The 24128-nt window shown below is 44.6% G+C and overlaps 1 protein-coding gene across 1 annotated transcript; it reads right to left on the bottom strand.

Annotated features, from left to right (window-relative positions):
• Nucleotides 1-637: 637 nt before the first annotated feature.
• Plac8 (placenta associated 8) lies at nucleotides 638-17816 on the bottom strand. The gene is made up of 5 exons (XM_052736001.1): nucleotides 17687-17816; nucleotides 9046-9183; nucleotides 7129-7253; nucleotides 2183-2298; nucleotides 638-896 (listed from the first exon to the last, which is right to left on the bottom strand). The coding sequence occupies exons 2-4, from the start codon at nucleotides 9152-9154 to the stop codon at nucleotides 2194-2196; spliced, it is 339 nt and encodes a 112-aa protein (XP_052591961.1). The 5' UTR covers nucleotides 9155-9183; nucleotides 17687-17816; the 3' UTR covers nucleotides 638-896; nucleotides 2183-2193.
• Between the last annotated feature and the right edge of the window lie 6312 nt (nucleotides 17817-24128).

A 24128-nucleotide genomic window follows, 5' to 3' on the forward strand; every position in this document is an offset into this window, starting at 1 on the left:
AGAGGTTAGGCAGGACCTCCCAGCAGAGAGACAGGAAAAGGAGAGGAATCTAGGTGCTAGAGAGATGCCAGAGGAGACAGAGAGGAAACGGGAGGTGTGAGATGGAAGAGAGGTAAAAAGCCATGAGGCAAAATGTAGATTAATGTAAATGAATCCATTTACGTTGTAAGAGCTAGTGAGACAAGGCCTAAGCTATAGGCCAAGCTTTCATAATTAATAAGTCTCCAGGTGTTTTGTTTTGTTTTGTTTCTTTTGTGAGCTGGCAGACAAAGAAAAGTCTGACTGCTCCTGGAATGTTCACTATGGAAAGCCTTGCTTTGTCAGAAACATGCTGGTAAATAACAGGGAAGGAAAGTGTCTCAGAACAGTTCATTATCTGTAGCTCGTAGCTTCCACACCCCACCTCAAGCTTCGAGGATCCAACTGCTATTGTTGAAAGTCCAGACACCAAACACCTGAGTGGGAGGGGGCAGCGGGGGTGCAATGATGAGGCTGAATCCTTAAAATTAATTGGTGACGAAAGCATTTGGGTGAAGACAAAGATGCGTAAAGAATGTATGTAGCAAGGGCTTAAAGAGTGGCTTGGGGTATAGCAATTACTTCGCACCTGTGAGGCACCACACCCAAAACGAAACAATCCTCTTAGTAAAATCTTTTATTTGGTGTATGTTTCAAGTGTAAAAAATTCATAAGCTGGAATATTTGGTGATACGGGAGTGAGGAGAAGCCAAGTCAAACACAACATCCATTTAAAATAAATCAGAAAGTCGAATTTCTAAAATGCCATCCTCTCGGAATTATCTCGTCATCCATCGTATCTCAGTTGCAAAAGATTTGGAGAGACTCCAGCTGAAGAGGTGTGTTCTGGGTTCAGCGGCTTCAGCAAGAGCTCTCCCCTGTGAGGGTAGCACAGAATTCCTCAATCTACCTTTCTGTTTTTAATAAACATTAATTTGCAACAGCATCTTAGAAACACTGAGAAGTTACACAGGTTGTGCCGAGTTCTCAGACACCCTGCGCCCCGTTTCCCTGTTAGTTAATATCAAGTGTTACCACAGCGTGGACTGGATTCAGATTCAGTTTTACCAAGCTGCCTTTTCTGTTCCGGGATCCAGTTCAAGTGCTGACTTGCACTGGGTCATTATATTCCGTAGGTTCCTCTCATCTAATAGTGTATCAGAGTTCCCTTATTTGTCTTTGTTTTTAAAATTTTTTAAATCATTTTATGTGTATGACTGTTCTGCCTGCATGCCTGTCTGTGTACATGTGCACCTAGTTCCCATGGAGTCCAGAAGAGAGCATCACATTCCCTGGAACTGGAGTTACGGACAGTGTGAGCCATCATGTGGGTTCTGGGAATCGAACCTGTGACCTTTCCTTCTAGCCCTGTGGATTTGTTTTGTTTGGAGACTGGGTCTCATATAGCCCAGGCTGGCCTCAAACTCACTCTGCAATTGAGGCTAGCCTTGAACTCCTGATCCTCCTGCCTCTACCTTCCCAAGTGCTGGGATTATAGGTGTATGTCTGTTTTATAAAATAGCGAGAATCAAATGTAGGGCTTTGTACACCCATGGTGTACCAACCTAGCTTCACCCCTTTCCTGTGTCCAGTTTTATTGTCAGCGAATAACAGAATATCCAAATTGATCATCAGAAGTCAGAATCGTGGAATGTATTTTATTTTGAACCAGCTCGAAGATTCAGTGAGCTATTTTCTCGGAGATTAAAAACAAAAGTTCAGTCAGGATCTGGTGGTGCACACCTTTAGTCCTGGCACTCGAGGCAGAGGCAGGCTCTCTGTGAGTTTGAGGACAGTCTGGTCTACAGAGCAAGTTCCAGGAGAGGCAGGGCTGTTACACAGAAAAACAATGTCTTGGAGAAAAAAAAAAGTTCAGTTGTACTGACCCATTAGTATGTATATGTGGTTACATGATTTGTTCATATTGTTAATGTTGAGAATGAAAATTCCCAGGGTTAGGTGGGGTGGGGAGCTATGTCTGTCTGGCTGTGAACAAAACATCTCCTGGAAAGAGTCTGTGTCTGCAGAGCAGAGACTGACAGACTGATTGGGTTCTTGGTACTGTGGAGACATTGGAAAGTGCTTTGGGAGACTTGAGGAACTGCTATTTTGAGTTGTTATTTCCAACAATGAGTTCTGTTTCCCAAGTCCCACGTTGACTCACCATCCAGCTCCTTAGAAAGCATTCATGGCTCTCCTCCGGTTAATGTCTCTCTTGATTTGGCACACAGAGCAAACAGAACAGAAGAGGGTGGCCATATAGTCATCACAAATAGATCCCTGTGGAAGACATGAAGGTGTGACAATGTACAACCTGTGGCTTGTGGATTTTAAAGAAAGCCAAAGCACGCACACAGGGTCAGAGGGAACCCTTCAAGAGTCATTTTTTTCCTTCCCCCACTTGGGTCCTGGTCTTCCAGTTTGACAGGAAGTGCTTATCTGCTCAGCCGTCCCCCTGGCCCTGGATTCGGTTTAGACAGATACCTCCAGGAAAACCATAACTGACCACAAGACACTTGCCTCTCCATTGCAGTACTCTATGATTCTGAGAATAGAAGATCCACTCCAACTGTCAAGCCCAAGAATACAATAAAGAGATTCAGAAAGTCAGATCTCACAACCAGGAAGCTCCTGGCACTAAGTTGTTACAGCAGAATGAGAAACTCAGACACGTGACTCTGTGAATGTTTTTGGGAAGAGAATTAGGGAAGTGGCAGACAGTTTGGGGTCAAAGTACTCCTAAGTACTAATGATAAAAGTAAAAGTTTGACAGGAAATGTAACTACATAAGACATCGACTGTGATGTTGAATGAAGAAGCACTGTGGTGCTGTGGGATGGTCTGTATGTCAAGTGTGTTGCTGATTGGTCAATAAATAAATCACTGATTGGCCATTGGCTAGGCAGGAAGTATAGGCGGGACAAGCAGGAGAATAAAGCCAGGAAGTGGAAGGCTGAGTCAGAGACACTGCCAGCCGCCATGATGAGAAACAGCATGTGAAGATGCCAGTAAGCCACAAGCCATGTGGCAAGGTATAGATTTATAGAAATGGATTAATTTAAGCTGTAAGAACAGTTAGCAAGAAGCCTGCCACGGCCATACAGTTTGTAAGCAATATAAGTCTCTGTGTTTACTTGGTTGGGTCTGAGCAGCTGTGGGACTGGCGGGTGACAAAGATTTGTCCTGACTGTGGGCAAGGCAGGAAAACTTTAGCTACAAATGGCGCCCAATGTGTTGGCAAGAGTTTCCACCTAAAACCTGAGAAAAGATTCTAAAACGGAGCTAAAAACAGCTTCCTAATTGTTTCTCTCAAATGAGCGGCAGCTGCCGGTTTGAGCTACTGGTGGGTTCCTAGCATGCGTGCTCGACCTGCAGTATGGCGGGAATGAGGCCTCTGCAAGTGGCCCATTAAGCTGTGTGGTGGATTTAGCCTTTGCTAGTACAAAACAAAAAGAGAGGTTTCTGGACTACATGCTGCTTGGATAAAAGCATAGACCCACGATAGCTCCCAGAGCTGGCGGTAAACGAACCACCGCCATGTTGGGAAGCTGAGGTGGGCAGAGCCAGCAGCCATAGCGCCATTTCAGTCTTACAAATGCTGCAGTTTAAAGCAATAGATCCACAATAAGACAGATTCAGATGTAATAGTTTACAATGTGTGTAAAATATACGTAGGCTTGAAAGAGACAAAAAAGGTGATATATACAGTTATAGAAACAAATAGTTTTAAAAAATAAAGTCTTTAAAGAGACAGTAAAATTAATATAAAAAATAAGCCACGTAAAAATGAATATTACACAGAGAATCTGGATTGTGTTGTCTTTGGGATTTTTAACTGCAGAAAAACATTTGATCGTAAAAGATGTTGCGTTAAACCAATATGTATATTTTAAAGATACCTTGACTTCAAAATTTGGATGTAAGGATGTGTTGCTTTGGAAAGGAGACTCTGCTTTTGTTCCCACAGAAAGCCAGAGGCTATGGATTTGTTCCAGATTAAGATATATCAGGTTTGACCAACCAAGACCCCCTGAAAGGTCTCCGATGACACCATGGCCCAGATGATCCAACATCCAGAATGGTTTGAAGGCAACTGGCTTAGACAATACAGCCTCATGGACTATTCCATAATCCTAAAATTTTCTTTGTGTCCCCATAAGATACAGCGCCCCCCTCCAGCAGGAAGTAGTAAGAGAAGCTATGCCCAAATTCCCAAATTATATGTAATTTTACTTTGTTAAGGTTAAAACCTTCCTTTTTGAAAAAAAAAAAAAAAAGAAGAAGAGAAAAGGGGAAGTGCTGTGGAATGGTCTGTATGTCAAGTGTGTTCCTGATAGGTCAATAAATAAATCACTGATTGGCCAGTGGCCAGGCAGGAAGTATAGGCGGGACAAGGAGGAGAATAAGGCTGGGAAGTGGAAGGTTGAGTCAGAGACACTGCCAGCCACCATGATGACAAACAGCATGTGAAGATGCCGGTAAGCCATGAGCCAAGTGGCCCGGTATAGATTTGTGGAAATGGATTAATTTAAGCTATAAGAACAGTTAGCAAGAAGCCTGCCACGGCCATACAGTTTGTAAGCAATATAAGTCTCTGTGTTTACTTGGTTGGGTCTGAGCGGCTGTGGGACTGGCAGGTGACAAAGATTTGTCCTGACTGTGGGCAAGGCAGGAAAACTTTAGCTACACTGTGGTCACAATGTAAAACCTGGACATGGAATTAGCCAAAGGTACAGAGACCTGTGTAGGAGGGAGTAGGTAGGAACAGGAAGGGACACAGGACCACAGCCCAGGCCTCTGTGAAGTCCATAGGTAAAGCCTACATCAAGAAGTGAATATTCAAAGGAAAAGCAAAAAAACTGCTCTGTAGAGGGTCACACAGGTGAAGGAAGTTAGGGAATGGTTGTTTTTCTTGACAATCTACAAAATGAGATTTATCATTTAAAGAACAGTTTGCTTCAGAGTTTTCATCCGTTAAAAACAAAAGCCAACCTAGAGAGCAGGGACTTTGGTAAGGCCGGAGATCCTGAGCAGTTTAACACGGTGGAGGAGAAAGTCAAGTTGAGTCGCAGATCCATCAACCTGAAGCAGCCCTGGGGGAAGGGTAGGGACACTACACTAGATAAACCCCAAGCTCAGAAACAAGGAGCAGGGGAGGTGGGAAGCAGGCAGTGTGGTTCTCCTGGGACAATCAAACCCAGGGCCTCCTCATGTGGGTCTCAGGGCTCCAGGAGAGGCCCAGTAGGAAACAGTGGGTAGTGTCCTAAATATTAGATTGCTAGCTCACAGGGTACATACACTCTGAGAGATACTGCCAAGTATTCTTCCAAGTTTACAAACGGTCAGCATTTACACGAATGTATTTCTATGAGTTAAAGGGATAGAAACAAGTTATTGTTTATTACCAAGCGGTAGACTTGGTTATTAAAAGGTTCAATTTTCACTTTTTATTTCATATATTTCTGTTTAAATTTGTTTACATATTTTCACATTGCTTTGTAATAAAAATAAAACTAGTTAAAATTTTCAAGTGAAAAAAAAATTTTTCACTGAAATAAAATAGGTCCCTAGAAAATGTCGCACATTTGTTTGTTCCCTGTGACGATGAAGTTTGTGTGTTACCTTGTCTAGGCCACAGTTGAACATAGATGCTTGCGTCACCATTATTCTAGATGGTTTTTGAAGATTTATTTGAGATAAAATTAACATTTAAACTTGTAGACTTGGAGTACAGCAGATTACCTCACATAATGTAGATGGACTTCTCTTCCAATTAGTTGAAGACCTTTTTACAATTAGGACCTGAGGCTAGGTTGGCTGGCTAGGGAGCCACTGGGGTCCATCTGTCTCCACCTTTCCAGGACGGGGACTGAACTCAGGCTTGCAGAGCAAGCCTTCTACTGACTGAGCGAGCTCTCTTCAGCTTTATCCTTCCTCCTGTTCCTCCTTCCTTCTCTTCCTTCTGACAGGGTCACACTGTGTAGCTCAGACTCCCAACCTTTCTACCTCAACCTCCCAAGTCCTAAGATTACAGGTGTGTGTGCTACCATGCTCAAATAGTTGAAGACCTTGGAAGAGGAAGAGGAAGAAGATGAAGAAGAACAAGAGGAAGAGGGAGCAGAAGAGGAAGGAAGAGATGGATTTCCCTTGAATTAGGAAGGGTCCTGCTCGTACACTGCTTGCGGACTTACTTACCTTCAATTCACTCATGACTATAGCTGCTTGACAGCCTATTCTTCGAGTGGTGGACTTACTGGCTTCCATCACTGCATTACTTTACAACACATCTCTCTCTGTGACTTTTTTTTTCTTTTGGTTTTTCTAGACAGAGTTTCTCTGTGTAGCCCTGGCTGTCCTGGAACCCACTCTGTAGACCAGGCTGGCCTGATCCTCCTGCCTCTGCATCCTGAGTGCTGAGACTAAAGGAGTGCACCACCACCATTTGACTTTTTCTTTACTGCTGTCTCTGTCTCTCTCTCTACACACACAGAGGGAGGCACATATATACATATATATTTAACATATATACATATATAATGTACATTCCTATATGATATATAGAAATATGTGTACGTACACATATGCACGCACATCTACTTACCCTATGGGCTGTTTCTTTGTGTAACTCTGATTAAAACGCTACCCCATTTCATACAGTGATGTAGGTGTAACGCAAAGTGCATGCATGGACAATTTGGATTGGATGTCACCTCTCTGTGATACCAGGGCACACCTCTGGGTCAAAGGCTCCGCCTCTTACACACTTGGAAGTCTTCATTGGTAAAATATGGCGGACCCTCCCCCACCACACACACACACAGGCATCACCAGGGTGGTGGGGAGTTCAGGCACCTAAAGTATAGTAGGTTCCAAATAATCCTCCTCTACTGTATTACACAGTTGCAAATATGAAGTACTTGCTTTCCAGGATGTTCAGAGGGCACCCAGGGAGAGGATCTACTGCTCTGTTGACTGAACTGAAGACTGTACACACTACACACCTCTGGCTAATCAGACTCAGAGCCTGGATACCATCAAAGGGCAGCCAGTCCGCCAACGGCTATGGTAAATCCGGCTGCAGGCTGGGATGAAAAGAGGTGAGAGACTCACGGGAATGCCGTATCGGGTTCGGTAGAGGGTCCTCATCGCCACACTTGTCCCACACAAACAGCATTCATTCATGTCAGCTGCCACTTGACACCCAAGACACATGAAGCAGAACGTCCCACAGAGGCCTGGAAACACGAAAGCAGGGGTACAAGTCACTCGTCTGCCCCCATCAGCTCCACCAAGAGCAGTCACAACAGGAGGCCTTTCCCCTCTCTGCTGCCAAGTCCGTCTTCACTGTTTGGGTGGAGCTTCATTACACACACCCCTCCCCCATCACTTCAAGAGTGACAGCACATGGAAAAGATCCAGCTCTTTCTGCAGTAGTGCCACTCGGGTGTTAATTACCGAAACCTACCCAGGTTCCAGGTCAAACCCTCGGTACTAACCCTAAGGTGGTGTGTGTGTGTGTGTGTGTGTGTGTGTGTGTGTGTGTGTGTGTGATGACAAACTAGGAGGTGTTTACGTATGCCACCAAGGCCAGGGAGAGCCACCAAGTATTTTGTAAGGGGAGAATGATTTGGTCAGATCTGCATTAAGAAAATCTTCCATAAAGCGGGTGGTGGTGGTGCACGCTTTTAATTCCAGTGCTCGAGAGGTAGGGTCAGAGGCAGGCAGATCTCTGAGTTCAAGGCTAGCCTGGTCTACAGAGCGAGTTCCAGGACAGCCAGAGCTACACAGAGAAACCCTGTCTTAAAGAACCAAAACCAAAAACAAATAAATCTGCCACAAAACAGTGAAGGCTACCTCCCCCGCCCCTTTAAAAATTACAATTTATTTAGTGTGTGTGCGCACACAGTGTGAAATCATAGGATAATTTTCAGGTGCTCGTCCTCTCTTTCCACCACGTGGCTCCTGGGGCTCAAACTCGGGCTGTCAGACGTGGGCCACCCGCCCTTTTCCCACTGAGCCATCTCGACAACCCTACATTAAAGTTCGAATAGCCAAGTATACGTACATTCAAATAACTGAGTGGTGACTTGGGGCTGGAGGATTAAATGTTAATGGTTAGGCAATTTGACTATTGTAAGTCTTTATTATCACTTTGATTTCTGGATGTCAGAAACAATGTCGTGAGACACGTTAGTCAATCGGCCCTGTCACCTAGTAAGTCAAAGAGCGCTCGTGCGGAATTCCTCTGTCCATGCTCTCCTGTAATTATTAGCCTCCTTTGGTTTCAAGTTCCATTCCATTGCAAGTTAAAGCTTGTGTATTTCCTGACGATTCTTAGGAACAGGTTTCAAAGCAAACCTTTTGTTCCTGATTTGCTGAGAACAGTCTCTGGTCCCCTTTGCCACCCCACCTCATTTTCTTCCAAGATCGCTTGGACAGAGATCTTATTGCATGCAGGAAAACTTAACTGTACAGATTGAAATAGTTCTCTGTGGCTGTGCCAAAACTGGCTGAAAAGTGTCCTGTGATGGGACATGATGTAACTATAAAACAAGATTTTAATATATGTGTAACCAAAAAGAGATTTTGTTGCTGGTTTTTAATCCCAGCACTCAGGAGGCAGAGGCATCTCTGTGAGTTTGAGGCTAGTCTGGTCTACATAGTGAGTTCCAGGACAGCTAGGGCTACACAGAGAAACCCTGTCTCAAAAAACAAACAAACAAAATTAGGTTCAAGTAAAAATGTTTCACTCACATATAATCTGTTTATAATTATTAGGCCAAACCCATTCAGTTTTAGAATCATTTAAGACTTCCAATGTTACCTTAACTCTAGGAGTTATTTTAGGGGTAACATGATTACTTTTGATAGACAGGAGAAAAATCAGCTGTAATCATTAGACTGTCTTTGATTTTGACTGCGTCATTCCAGGATGCCCAGGCGTCTGTAATAAGTTAACAACTTTCAACATAGTGGGGGAGGAATGGAACAGTGTATCAATGTTGGGGGCACCTTCCCCGCACTTACAGACTCCACAGTCGCTGAAGCAATCGCACAGGCTGGTCTGCCAGTTGGAGTTTTGGGGAGCACGAACAAATCCGGGTTGAGTCACGATGACTGTTGGTGCCTGAGCCATCTTCGATGCGAGGTCTCAAAAGCCCGGGTCTGAAAAAGAAAATGTTGGCGTTTGCTGCCTGGAGCTGCTGTGGGTAGGCGCCAGGTTCTGCTCCTAACTAACTGCTGTGCTCCGCTGGCTAGGGACGTGGTTGGAGAAATCAGCTTGTTGATCTCTCACAGTATTTCCGTCTCCACCTCTGAGGGGCAGAGGCCCCAGGGGAAAGGAGTTCACTGAACTGGAAAGGCGAACAGATGAGTCTCATGGGCAGAAGAAACGAAAGAGTGTTGATCGCAAGCTATTTTCAGTCAGGTACCTGCTGTCCAGGAAGGGGGAACAGATGACTGGCCTGTGACAGTGGTAGGGACCATGGGAAACAACCTTCTCTTAAGCGGAATGGCCTAAACTTAGTGCATACCCACCCTCCTCCCCATCTTGATCTGTCTCTTCCGATTTTGACAACCTCCCTTGGTTCCAAGCTGCACCTTTGTCTGGGCTGCTTAGCCCCTGACACCTGGCAGGAACTAGCAAGCCCTAATCATCATCCTGACTGGTCTCCTATTGTGTTTTGTCAGCAGTGATGTTTATTTGTTTACCCGAGTCAGGCTCTCATCACGTAGCCCAGGCTAGCCTCAAGCCTTCCAAATGCTGGAATTACAGGTGTGTGTCACCATTCCCAGCCCAGCATCTGTTGACCATTGTAATACCAGTAAATAACTCTAAATGTTTCTCTTCCCATTACTGAGTATACTATGAAAATAGTTTGTAGTTTTAAAAGATTTAGTAAAGCAAGTATAAGTAGATAGGGCACAATATTTGACATTGAGAATGTTAAAAAAAAAAATCCAAAGCAAGAGAAATTCAAGAGTCCCAAGGTTAGGAAAATGATGAAAAGACAGGATCAAATAGTTTACAAAAGAAATGGGAAAAAAAAAAAAGCTTGAATATATAAAAAGATGCTCAAAGTCTCTCAACAGTAAGGAAAAAATGCTGTCTGTTAGGCAAAATTGAAAACTTGAGGGGCTTGGGTGAGGTGATTGCCCGGCGTTGGCAAGGCCCCAGGGTGGATCTTTAGCACTAAAACTTGGTCAGAGCAGTCGGGAAAGAACATATTATGGACTTGCTGGAGGGCAAGTGTCTTAGGTGAGAAGAGCTTGCAGGAAGCACTATGTTGAATAATATGATTGTGACTGGGTTAGCTTGGAAAACGCAAATGGTGAGGTCCCTCTGAGGCTTTTGAACACAATGGTGGAGGACCCAAAGACGAGCAAAACTTCAAAACTGTCAGCACATGCCTATAGTCCCGGGCACCTGGGGAGCCGAAGGAGGAGGATCACTGGGGTCCAGTTCTAGACCAGCCTGAGCAATGTAGCAAGATCTTGTCTAAAAAAACAAAAACAGAAGAATTAAATATCATCAGGGCATGTGGCAGGATTCAGGAAACCACGAGGCAAGCAGGTTTACGAGCACATAGACACATAGATAGATATGATAAGAGGTATATAAAGATAACGCTCTGATTATGTTAGGTAGATATGATAGAGGTACATAAAGATACGTTCTGATTATATCCACAGAGAGAGTACACCGAGTGCCCAAATCTTGATTACCAAATGCCATTGTTCAAAAGGAAGAGCAGGGTTCACTAATGCGTACCTCCAGAGCTGGGGGAGAGGAGGCCTGAGATGAACCTGGGGAGTGTGATATCAGCAAGAAGAGGCCTCAAGAGTAGATCTAATCAAATGAAGCACTGCTGAGTGGGGGAAGGGGTAGACTTCTGAGGCAATTTGATGGCCAGATTTAGAATTTGAGCAAAAAGTAATGTTATTGTTAGGTTATAACTCATAAAATAAACAATCTGTAGCTCTCTCTCTATATTATCTGTATCATTTCTGTATAATATTAGTATAAATAAATCGACTAACTTTTAAATGGAGAGAAAGGATGGTACTTTCTTCCTTAGAAAGTTCCAGTTAGGGAGTATAGAAGGAACAACAGAAATATAAGACTGTCGCCTGGTGTACACCATAGTACTAACCCCTGCAGGCAAGATGGATGGGCGGAGTCTGTGATATTACTAGGGTATTTTTCATTTTTACCTGGGCTTCCTGGCTGATTATTCCTTCTCCAAAGCAAGCCATGAAGACTGGAACTTCACTTCCCCAAAGTCAAAGAAACTAATCTTCCCTTCCCATCCTTCTGTCTTGGAGTTGGCCATATAGATAGTTTCCGATCTCCTCCATTAGACAGCCAATCACATATACCCACTGGATAATCTGGCCCCCGAGGAAGAACACTGAAGAATCTGCCCAGACCCGGCATGATGCTTCCCCACCTAGTCTGTGAGGCATTGGTGGCCACACAGTGACATCCCCACAAATGCCCAAAGGACAGTCTGAAGAGGCCTGGAAACGTAGTTCAGCAGGTAGAGTGCTTGCTTAGCAGGCAAGAAGCCCTGGTTTCCATCCCCAGCACTGTGTAAAACTAGGCATGGTAACACAATTCCAGCAATCCCAGGACTCAGGAGACAGAGGCAGGGGGATTAGAAGTCAGTTAAGTAGTGAGTTCGAGGACACCTGGGCTACAGGAGACCCTGTTTGATAACAACAACAGCAGAAAGTCTACTTGAGTCTGGAGCAACCGGTAGTACACACTTGTAATCCAGGTGGAGGTAGGAGGATTGTGACTTTGAAGCCAGGCAGTGCTCTGTAGGGAGACTGTGTAAATCCAAAGCAAAAGCAACTAAGTAGCAAGAATAAATAACAACGACCCCACAGAAAGTCTACAGGTAATTAAGTAAGCAGATGTACTGGCTCAAGGGAGAAGGCACGTAGTAAGGAATGGTGGCCTGTCAGGAAGAGTTTCTGGAAAGCTTTCTTAGAGAACGTAGGCTGCAATTGAACGGTTTGGAAGAGAAACCAGGAAATAGAGATGCTACCAGAAGGTGAAGGGCAATTTATGGTGACTCACACTCATTTGTTAAGGAGTAGCAGCTTTACTGACCAGAAAGTTGAACAAACTTCTTCCTACTGCTTTCAGTTCATTTTAAAAATTCACTCATTGCGGAGGACACACAGCTGGCCTGCGTGTTACTGGTTCCTCACCAGCCTTGCTGTTGATGAGAGCTCTGACTGAAGCCACCCCACAGGTTCAAGCTGCTAAAAGGCCACATTTTTCTATCTTTGCCTTCAGGGGGTATCTTCCTCTAAAAGCATTTCCTTCTGTTTTCTTCCTCCTGTTTCCTCCATTCCTTTCTTTCTTTTGCTATTTATTTAGCTCATGTTCGTATGCATTCATCTTCTCTCTCTCTCTCTCTCTCTCTCTCTCTCTCTCTCTCTCTCTCTCTCTCGTGTGTGTGTGTGTGTGTGTGTGTGTGTGTGTGTGTGTGTGTGTGTGTGTATGAATGAGTGTAATTAGGGTTACTCACAGGAGCATGGGCAACTAGCCAGTGACCGCACCAGTAACCACACCAGTGACCACACCAGTGAAGAAAAAAGTCTGTTTCCCAGCCACTGAACGATACCAATTGTACACTAATGATTAACCACGCAGCCAGCTATTCCAGGAAAGGGGCTAACGCCGAGTCATAAGACATGCTAATCAAAACTTCACTTGGATTTGTGGAACCCAGAAGGTCTGATGACCTATGAATAACCGCAGATGGTTGACCAGGAAAGTAGTCTATCTGAAACTTATAACTACCATAGGCCACACCTGCTATACCAGCCCAGAAATCTCTACATACGCCTTGCCTCTGTAGCCCCAATGCAACATAGCTTTTTCTTTTCTTTGTCTTTTTTTTTTTTTTGACTGGAGTGTCCATCTTCCAATTTTTTGAAATATCTTTACAGGATGCAACAGAAGCTCCTCAAATTTATTTTAACGGTTTCAGGAAAAGAAAGTAAAAACATTGCTATAATTCGATTTCATTGCTGACCCTCTTCCCAGCTAACAAGAGCAGGTGTTTGTGAGCAGTGTTTACTGGTGCAAGACTTGAAAATGAGCCAGGCACCTGGTCCCTGGAAGGGGTCTCACTAACCCAGCTAGGAAGTTCTCTACTTCTCCATCTGCTGGGGATACACTTGATGCCCTCATAGGGGGCGCATTTCACCCACTGATGAGTGGGCAGACCCTAAGTACCTCAGCAATGGGTGAGGTAAAGCTTCCCAGGACTGTTCAGACCTCCCCACAGAAGTCCCCCAGTGCTTCCCTCCATCCCAAACTCCAACACTATAATGTCAGAAATCATATTCTGCATGATTACTTACCACAATGCCTTGGAAAGCAAAGCATTTTAGAAAACAGAAAAGCATGTGTATCCAAGTTTGCTTTGCATTACTTTTGAATATTCAAATGCCAGAAAGAACACAAAAGAATACTGGGTGGTTACCTCAGAGTGAGCTGCTGGTAATTTTTTTCACTTTTATCTTTATTATTAATTATTTTTATGATAGTGTTGAAAAAATTGTTAGGACTGGGAGACACAGATCTGTGGTAGAGTACTTGCTTAGCATTTGATAGGCCCTGGTTTGGAGCCCCACCATAACAACAACAAAAAATTAGAACTACCAGGAAAAGCTCCAAAGCTACACAGAGGAACCTTGTCTCAAAAAAAACCCAAAACAAAACAAAAAAATTAGAACTAGCATTTATTTCTTTTATAATGAAATCTTGAGGTAGCTTTTTTTTTTAACCCTTTGGGGGGAAAATCAAATGGACAACTAACATATTTAAAGGGAGTAAGCCATCATCTATGGCTCTGGTTTTACTCCTGGGCTCAATGTCCAGCACGACGCTGGCATTTGGTAAGTGACAGCTGAGTGAGGGAAGGAACATCCTTTCTGCCATTGTTTTCAGAGGGAAATTATAATCCTTAACTTACTTGTTTTGCAAGAAGCCTGGATTGGGGTTATAATAGTGGGCATCTGGGGAGTTCTGAGAGAGAACCACAGGGCAGTGGTTCTATAGTTATCCTTTGCCTGGCAACCCTCACTCAGCATATTGCAGATGTTTGTGTACTTGTATTATTTGAATATTGACTTCACAACCACTTGAGACCTGAACACTGGCCGAGTGCTTCTAAAGTCCATGGCAATCTGCACCTGAGGCAAAGAGGTGCCCCTTAACGTCTATCTGCTTATTGCCAGATAATCGGGAAAAATATTTTCCTTTCTCTACTAGCAGCCTAAACAGTCGTCAGTCTAAGTTGTATGCTGCTAGCCAAGGTGGTGGTGCCTATAATCCTAGCACCTAGAAGGCGGAGGCAGGAGAAAAAAATATTGTAATAATAACCATAACACAACCTCATATCTTTTTCATTAAGACATTTATGGGTTGCCAGGTGGTGGCGGCACACGCCTTTAATCCCAGCACTTGGGAGGCAGAGCCAGGCGGATCTCTGTGAGTTTGAGGCTAGCCTGGTCTACAGAGCTAGTCCAAGACAGGCTCCAAAGCTACAGAGAAACCCTGTCTAGGAAAAACCATAAATAAATAAATAAATAAATAAATAAATAAATAAATAAATAAATAAATAAATAAAATAAAAATAAAAAAATATGTGTTTTAATGTATGAGGGTTCCATCTGTAGGTATGCTAACATACCATAAGAGGGCATCAGATCCCATTATAGATGGTTGTGAGCCACCATGTGCTTGCTGGGAATTGAATTCAGGACCTTCGGAAGAGCAGCCAAGTGCTCCTAACCACTGAACCATCTCTCCAGCCCTTCCTTTTCATTTTCTTAACCCAGGAGAAATTTGAAAACATATATCATGTGCCCTACACACATGGGAATTATTTTCAGTCTCTTCGGTATTCTAAATATTTTTTTTCTATTTCTAATGCAGACAAAATCAAATTACAAATAAAATAATACATTAAAATGTTGCATGTTTCTTTCATGGATTTCTTTTTCTTTCTTTCTCTCTGTGGTACTGGGGACTGAACCGAAGGCCTCCTGCGTGTTCGGCAGGTGCACTCTAAGATGCCCAGCTAAGTTCCTCTTTTGAAGTTGGGAAACTGCGGAGTGGGAAACTGTGGGGATCACCGTGTTTCCGAAAGGGAAGCCAAGCAAGGGTGAGCGGGCTGGGGGTGGGGCAAGAGGTTCTGAATACCAAGACACCCGTGAAGGTTGTCTGCAACTGTGGGGTAGGATGCTCTGCCCAGTACACTCTAGAGCATTCCTAGGTGGAATTAGCGGTCCAGGGTTGCCATTTGCCACTTCCGGCTTATTCTCAAGAGGATTTTATACTGTCAAGCCCACCGTTCCTTACGGAAGAAACACCCCCCTCCATATTTAAAGACCCAAGAGGCGGAGCCGAAAGTGCAGCTCAGAGAAGCGCTGGCTGAGCACGCATGTGCCATAGACCTTGCCCTGCTCCTGGTCCGCCAAAACCTTCCAACAGAAGAATTAACCACAAAGCACTAAGAGAAGCCGGCAAACAGACTCACTCAGTGCACTCTTAGGAAGCCCTGTGAGCCTGTCGCAACTCGGCCTCACTTGGGAGTTACAACAAAATGTAAAATCCAATGCAGACTGTCCCAAGGACCTGACATTTTTTTTTTTTCCTATTGGCTTCAACCATCAAGATGCGGAAGCCTTTAACCTTAGTCAACTCAAATGAAAGGTCACCAGGAAGTGAAGGAAAAAAAAAATCTTCCCAGCATCTGCCTAATGTTGTTTATGTCTTGTTTCTGAGTGTTCTATGACCTAATGTTTGTGCCTGTTCCGTAGTCCTCAGAGTTTATGATATGTGAAGACTGTGCCCCAAACCGTGTTTGTCCACCCAGTCTCAACAAGCCAATTCGGAGTCAAATTAATAGTGGAAAGCAGGAAAAATGGCAGAGAAACCCAGTAACACCTCCACCCCATCCCCCACCCCCCAGTCTGTCCTCTGGATCCCGATTAGGGTTTAAACTGAAGGCTGCTGTGCGGCTAAGCACCACGTGGGCTTCGGTGGCATCCTGTAAGGTGGCCTGACTGTGTCAGAACTGTGTGGAATCCCTTTCTAAGAAACCAGTTCCTCTGGCTAAAAGCATGAGATTCCTGGGGAATTTCTTTAAACACGCAAAGCTGATAGTAAGATCGAGACACATGTGTCTCTTTAGAATGTCTTCATTTCTGTCCGACTGTCTCAAAGCACTCGGAAAGCTTGTTGGCCATGTAGATTCCTGGTCACTACTCTGGGAAACTGGTTAGTCTAGGGTCTGGGAGTTTGTAATTAGCATCTTCGGGCCTGCAGCCCCTGTGCCATAGGGCATGTGGCTGCTTTGAATGTAATTATATATAGAAAAAGGTCTTTCTTTCCCCAGGCAGTCACAGCACATGCAAAATCAGCCCGTGGTACCTCACAGGCCCCTTGGTTGGGGTGGGGATCCTCACTCTAGTACCTCGCAGACCTTGTCGCCTCTTGGTTTGTCCATTTCTCTCTGTTTTTAATAATTACACATCCATTTAAAAAACATGTATTGACCCATCCACAAGTGTAACCGTCTTGTGATAGACGACTTGCTGTGGACCGAGGAGATCCCTGTCATTCCCTGTCCACGGGGGCAGCCCTGCCCGGAGCTCTGCTTTGTACACCGTCTTTGAATGTACAACAGGGAAGAGAGTGAGTGATAAGGCTCAGGAAAAAAAGAAAAAATGGAGATGAGGGGATTGAAATGGGAATCTCAGTGGGCAAGCCTTGAAAAGCAGCATGACCAACACCTTCCCCTTCAGAAGTTTCTTTGCGAGGAATGGTCTCTGCCAGGAAATCTTGCGGTAGTATTAGGCTTACATGTTGAACCTCTTAATTTTAACTATTAGTCTCAGGCTCATTCTTGTACCTACATTTCTGCCTCAGAACACCCCACTCTTTAGAAAGACAGTACACTGGCTTCATAAAATTATGTTATATGGCCCTGATTATATTAATAAATCTTAATAATATTGATTAGCTCAGGTTCTAAACAATACACTTAGATTTTCTTCTTTCTGTTGTATATTGGTATTACAGTTTTTTCCTGTCACATATGATCTCTCTATCAAATGAGAGAGAGATGTGAAAGGTGGCTCTCCTCTTTTTGCACATCAGTGAATTCCAGAATTAAATTTCCATAGTAGTTAGATGTTTGCTTTCATGAGAATTCCTAAGGATTCTCAAACTTCACAAACGAAACCTACAAAAATCCCACCTAGTTTTTGCCAGGTAGTTTAAACAGATAAACATTTTTCATGCACAAAGAAGCTAAGCCACCTCTGGTGAAGAGAGAGAGGCAGGAACGGATCAAGTTGGTAAATAAAGCACATAAAATGCATCCCCCACTGAGCACAGTGTTTCCAGAGGATTCCCGCTGAGATGTCTCAAAGCATGACACTTAGCAAAATGCTTGCCCCATGATCGCTGAGTTTAACTAAATCCATTACATTTAAAGCAATTAAAGGAGAAAAATCTAATTTTCCAACAGAATCTCAAGCTATGGTAGGAATAAAACAAAACAATGGAAGCACTTTTAAAGGAAACTTCCCCCCACCCCATATTTGAAGAAGTTCTTAATAGCAGAGTACTTACAGTTGAAAAAGGTTGGAGCAGGAAGTGTCCTGTGGTCTGGAGTGGAATCCTCCTAGAAGTTAAGCTCGGAGGAGAGCCGAGGTGATCAGCTTTCAGGGGCGGCCAGCCGGCCAAAGAGCAGAGTCCTGTGTTCTGATTGGCTGTGGTAAACCAGACAGAAGTGGATAAGAGATCTCTCTTACCAAATAGGGTATGTTCCTTTCCTTACAATGGACTAACTGTGATTGTACACCTTTCTGGGGAGGGGATGTGAATCACTCAGAAGCTGATGGGTGTTACCTGCCTGGCAAAACTTACTGATTTTTACACCTTATCTTCCTCTTTTAATATAATAAATAAGGAAACATTAGGCAACCTGGAATTGCAGACCTGAGCAGACTGTTTTTTGTTAATTTGTTTGTTTCTTGAGACAGGGGTCTCGATGTAGTCCTGACTGTCCTGGAACTGACTTGTAGGGTGGTCTGGAACTCACAGAGATCAGTCTGCTTCTGCCTCCTGAATGCTGGGATTAGAGATGTGCGCCACCATGCCAGGCTTCTGATCAGACATTTCTCTTTCTCTTTCTCTTCTGTCTTCTTTCCTGCCTCTTTCTCTTCCTCCCCGAAGTGCTAGGGACTGAACGCATGGCCAGGGCATGCTAGGTGAGCACTCTGCTCTGACTCACATGCTTGGCTCTATGTTGTTTTGTTTCTACAACAGACTGAGCACTTGCCAGACGTTAGGCATACTTCTTGTTTTTTATTTGAAAATATTATTATTGTATTTATTATTATTATTACTATAATTCCCCGCTTCCCTCTATCTGTGGTGTGTGCCTGCCCGTGCATGCAGCCACCCGAGTGCCACAGCCACATGTGGAGGTCAGAAGACAGCTTTTGGAAGTCTGTTCTCTCCGTCCATCCGTTGAAAAGCCTTGTCTTTGTTTCAGCTGTGCTGCACAGCTGTGAGCTTCCGAGCAATTCTGTCTCTCATCTCTTGTAGGAGTTCTGGGATTCCAGTTATGAGCCACCATATCAGGTTTCTTTTTTGTTTGTTTGTTTTGTTTTTGTGGATTTCAGGGATCAAACTGAGATTGTCAGGTTTTTTTTTTTTTCCCCTCCTCAACTCTTTAAAAAAATTGAATTAATTTTTGTGTGTATGTATGTTTTGCTTGTGTGTGTCTATGCACCACAGAGGCCAAAAGAAGATGCTGGGTCCCCTGGAATTGAAGTTATACATGGTTGTGAACCACCAGGCGGGTGCTGGGAATCAAACGTAGGTTTTCTGGCAGAGCGCCCAGTGCTCCTAACTGCTGGTCCACCTCTCTACTCAGCTGTCAGGTTTTAGCTACAAGTGCCTTTAACTGCTGGGCTATCTCACTGGGCCCGAAGACACGATTCTTAATGTTTTGGGGGGCATGTTGTGAGATCCAAAGCTGTGCTTTAAGTTGTCATTACTGTATCTAAGAGATCCATGAAATAAAAATGCATCTAACCCATAAGCCCATTGCCCAAGGACAGATACTTCCTGAGATGCTGGAGGCTCTTGCTTATGGGAGATAACAAGCAACATGTTTTCAATCACCTCGACAAGTCTGTTTGACTCATCTACACCTCATCTTCACTGGAGTGCTTGATTACATGTAGGCTGGAGGTATGTGGGCAGGAAATACATCAGGATGTACGATTGTCCCTGACTGGATGTAAACGGGAGGTACAAACGCAAGAAGTATGCCAGTATATCTGCTTGCCCCGATTAGACGTGATGGGAAATACGATGGCCTTGTGGGGTTGCCTTTCTTTTATAATTATTTTTTAAATTGATTATTTGGGAATCTCACATCTTGCACCCCGATCGCACTCGCCTCCCAATCTTCCCATGCCCACCCTTTTCCCCGTGACTGCTCCCCACAAAAACAAACAACAACAAAAACCAAGTCCATTTTGTGTGGCCCATATACTCACTGGAAAAACTCCTGGTGGGCAGTCCCCAAAAGGAGAAGGAGTGTTTCTCTGCCTGCATCTGTGCCAGAAGCCATCAGCTGAGGAGAGCCTTGTGGTGGCCGCAGCAGGATGGGGCTAGCTCTCCTAAGCCCACACAACACAGTGCTGTGGGTCCATGGCGGACGGACGGGGCCAGCTCTTCTGTGAGGCATGGGGCAGGATCTCCCGATGGGACTGACCTTTTTTAAAAATTATTATTATTTGATTTTTCAAGACAGGGTTTCTCTGTATAGCCTTGGCTGCCCGGGAACTCACTTCGTAGACCAGGCTGGCCTTAAACTCAGAGGTAAAGTTGTGTCCCACCACCATCCTGGCATGGGATTGCCTTTTTTAACCTCTGTAAAACATGGCTCATGACCATTTTCTAGAAATCCAGAGATGGACCTGGCCAGAGTCCAGAGTCCATTCTCCTGGCCAGTATTTAATAAAAGCTTGCATTAGGTAGAGGAGGAGGTGAGAAGGGCCAGGACATTCGAGTGGGCTTTGAGATGCATGATAGGTACATGTGAATAAGGACCAAAGGAGCGGGGAGGTCAGCATGGGCTTTGACAGTAACCTCAGTTACACACTAGAAGTGGATCCTTCTGGCAGGTGCCCACCCCCACCCCATTTCGTAAGTTCCTGAGGAAGGCTTGGACCTGACAGTCAGCATGTGGGGAAAACTAACTAATATACACTTTGCTTCAACCCTACTATGCTGTGGGATGTTCTGTATGGCAAATGTGTTGCTGATTAGTCAATAAATAAAACACTGATTGGCCATTGGCTAGGCAGGAAGTGTAGGCGGGACAAGGAGGAGAATAAAGCTGGGAAGTGGAAGGCTGAGTCAGAGAGACACTGCCAGCCGCCACAATGACAAACAGCATGTGAAGATGCCGGTAAGCCACGAGCCATGTGGCAAGGTATAGATTAATGGAAATGGATTAATTTAAGCTGTAAGAACAGTTAGCAAGAAGCCTGCCACAGCCATACAGTTTGTAACCAATATAAGTCTCTGTGTTTACTTGGTTGGGTCTGAGCGGCTGTGGGACTGGCAGGTGAGAGAGATTTGCCCTGACTGTGGGCCAGGTAGGAAAACTCGAGCTACACTACTGGGGGAGCGATTTTGAAATGACTGGTCTACGTTTAAAAATTTTAATTAATTAATTATTTATTTGTTGTGCATGAGGTGTGTATTTCTCTCTCTCTCTCTCTCTCTCTCTCTCTCTCTCTCTCTCTCTCTCTCTGTGTGTGTGTGTGTGTGTGTGTGTGTGTGTGTGTGTGTGTGTCTGTGTGCATGCAAGTCATAGAGCTAGAGTGTAGAGTCAGAAGACAATTTTCTGGAGTCCATTCTCTACTTTACCAAGTGGGTTCCAGGGATCCACCCATTTGGAAAAGCAATTTCATAGGAATGACAGTAATTTGGGTTGGAAAAAGAGATCCAAGGGGGTTGGGGGTGGATATTTCACCTGCACAGGAAGTTCAGCGGTTTGAAGAGTCGAGCCTGACAGTGTCCGGACCGTGCACACCTTCAACCACACCTTTCCCTTTGCCTCAGTTTACACTCACTACACTTTCCTTCTACCACGTGCGTCTCGGGAATCGCCGTCAGCCGTCACGGTTAGCAGCAGCTACCTTTCAGTCCTTCTGCTTAAAAGTTGACCAGTGGCTCCTGATGGTCAAAACAAGAGTTCTGGAAACCTTTGGAGCCACCTCCAAGTTGGGCCATGCCCCTTACACTGGGCTTATATTCAACGAGGGTTTCTGCTGGGGCCACTTTGACTGTGATGCCTAGAATTATGGAACCACCGTCAACAGCATTTTGACATCCTGACATTCCTCAACCTACCTCCCATTGCATTTTTGGTGTGAGTGAAGTGTGTCTGTTGAGTCCTTTGACCAGTTACATTCCTCAATAAAGGCGAGCATTTCTCAGTATATACTCAGAAAAGTCTTGCGTGGCCCAAACAGCCAGGACTTACATCTTCAAGACATTAGAGTTCAGCAGGGTGGGATGGGGGGTGGGGGATGGGGGTGGTGAGGAAGTGGGGGTGGGGTGGGGACTGAGTGGGTAAATGTTTACTGTACAAGCATGAGGACCTAAGTCCAGATCTCTAGCATTCCCGTAGAGTTGGGTGTGGTGACGCACACCTGTGTCAGTGCTGAGAGGTAGAGATGGGTTTCCCAAGGCCTGGCAGCCAGTCTAACTAATCCATGAGCTCCAGATCCAGTATTACACCCTGTCTCAGAAAATAAGGTGGAAAGTGACTGAGTGAGACATCTGACGTGAACATCTGGCTTCCACATCCTACCTAGGCATTCCCACACACGTATGTACACACACATACACCATACACATGTAAATACCTTTTAAAAATGACTTCTTTTGTTCTGTACAGATCTGATAGGCCCTTTTCCAGTTTTAGAAGGCCAAAGGGAAAGTGGTCCATCCTCTTTGATAGACTTTTTTCTTCTGATTGGAGACAGGCCTCACTGTGCAGTTCTGGAACTCGCTCGGTAGACCAGGCTGGCCTGGAAATCCCTGTAGACCAGGCTGGTCACTACTTCACAGAGATCTGCCTGCCTCTGCCTCCTGAGTGCTGGGATTAAAGGAATGTGCCACCACACCTGACAGACTTTCTTTTTTAGTTGTAGTTTAAACTGTTTTCAGTGAATTTCTTTCAGCTTTTACTAGATTTTTTTCTCTGCCCTGTACTTGTAACAATATGAAAAGTCAGGATACATGTCTGTTTCTCATGTTCTAATGACCTGATACATGTAGAAAATGTGTTTTATGCTCTTTTCTTTATATTGGGGTGCTATACCCCACAATCCCAGGCTGATTAAGCTCAAACTGGCCTCAGAATTATATTTTATCTCCCTAATCTCTGTCATGAAGTAGTCACTGGTCTAATTTTTTTTTTCCTTATGGAGTCCATTGCAGCCTTTGTTAGGAAATTGCAAGTTCAACATGAACCTTGGTTAGCAGAGAGGCTCTGGCCACACTGTCTGTCCCTATCCATTTGTCCACATACTTACATTTGTTCCCGAACTTGAAGGGCCTTTCTCTTGCAGCTGCGAGTCCTTCAGTGATTAACTTGGATGAAAACGTGGAGACATGTAGAGATCACCGTTCCCCACAATTTGCCAATGGTTAAGGACATTGGCAGTCACACCGTTACCAGCTAGGTCACACTGGCAGCTACTGTGGAGGACTCCCTCGCCCTCTTCCCTTGACTTGGTCTTGGTCCTGAATGAAGAATGCCAGCACCGGGGAGGTTGAGCCAGGAACATCATGAGTTTGAGGCCAGTTCGGACTAGATTGTGAGAAAAAGCAAAGAAAAGGAGGGAGGAAGGAAGGAAGGAAGGAAGGAAGGAAGGAAGGAAGGAAGGAAGGAAGGAAGGAAGGGGAGGAAGGAGGGAGGGAGGAAGGGGGAGAAAGGAGGAAGGAAGAGGAAGGAAGAGGAAGGAAGGAAGGAAGGAAGGAAGGAAGGAAGGAAGGATAGATGGGAGGAAGAAAAGAGGTGGGTTGAATTTTCATTTCACAATGTAAGAAGCCTCAAGTTGGTTCTTTTTTCTTGTTGTTTTAGAGACAAGGTTTCTCTGTGTAGCCCTCGCTGTCCTGGAACTCGCTCTGTAGACCAGCTTGGCCTCAAGCTCAGAGATCCACCCGCCTCTGTTTCTGAGTTCGGGGATTAAAGGTGTGCACCACCATGCCCCTCCTAAGTTGGTTCTTAGCATGTCCTACAGATCCCATGTCACGCTGATTTTGACTGTGCTTGGTCTGTTTTTAATGCTAAATGTGTAAAACAATGTCATTAAAGAATGCTTTAAGTCTCAACTATAATCTGAAACAATAATGATTACACACACACACACACACACACACACACACACACACACAAACATGCGCACACGCACACACGCATACAAGTAGATACCCAATTTTGATAAAACATCATGTGATAGACTGGCTGATTTGTGACGGCTTTGTAAGTTGCTACTGTCTTTTAGGAAGGCAATGTAGACTATATAGTACATAGAAGAATAAAAAATATCCTTGTGAGCATTTCATGGTGAGTAACATGCTACGTGCTGTGCCTGTATGTGCCTTCTTTGCCTCTATGTGGTCCTGACCCTGAATGACTGAGTCCCTGAGAAAAGGCCCGACTGTGCCAAGCTCTAACTGTTACATAGCTTCACGCTACCCAGAGTGGGCACGAAAGTGCTGAACCATCTAGTCCACCCTTTCGAGGGATACCAGGAGCGACTGGAGAACGGCACAAGATCGTGAGTTACAGACCACTGGGAAATGGAGACAGAGTGCAATGGAATGGGAAATAACCATTTTTGGTTATTTTTGTTTACCTAAGGTTGGGGAAGCTGGAGAATTTTTCTGTCTGCGGTTACCCTCGGGAGCTCGGATTTGACTGAAGATGATGCCGAGCTGTGAATATAAGCATCTGAGAAGAAAGGGATAT

The sequence above is a fragment of the Peromyscus californicus genome, unplaced genomic scaffold (genome assembly GCF_007827085.1).
Source record: "Peromyscus californicus insignis strain IS unplaced genomic scaffold, ASM782708v3 Scaffold_13__1_contigs__length_99412109, whole genome shotgun sequence".
Taxonomy (NCBI): domain Eukaryota; kingdom Metazoa; phylum Chordata; class Mammalia; order Rodentia; family Cricetidae; genus Peromyscus; species Peromyscus californicus.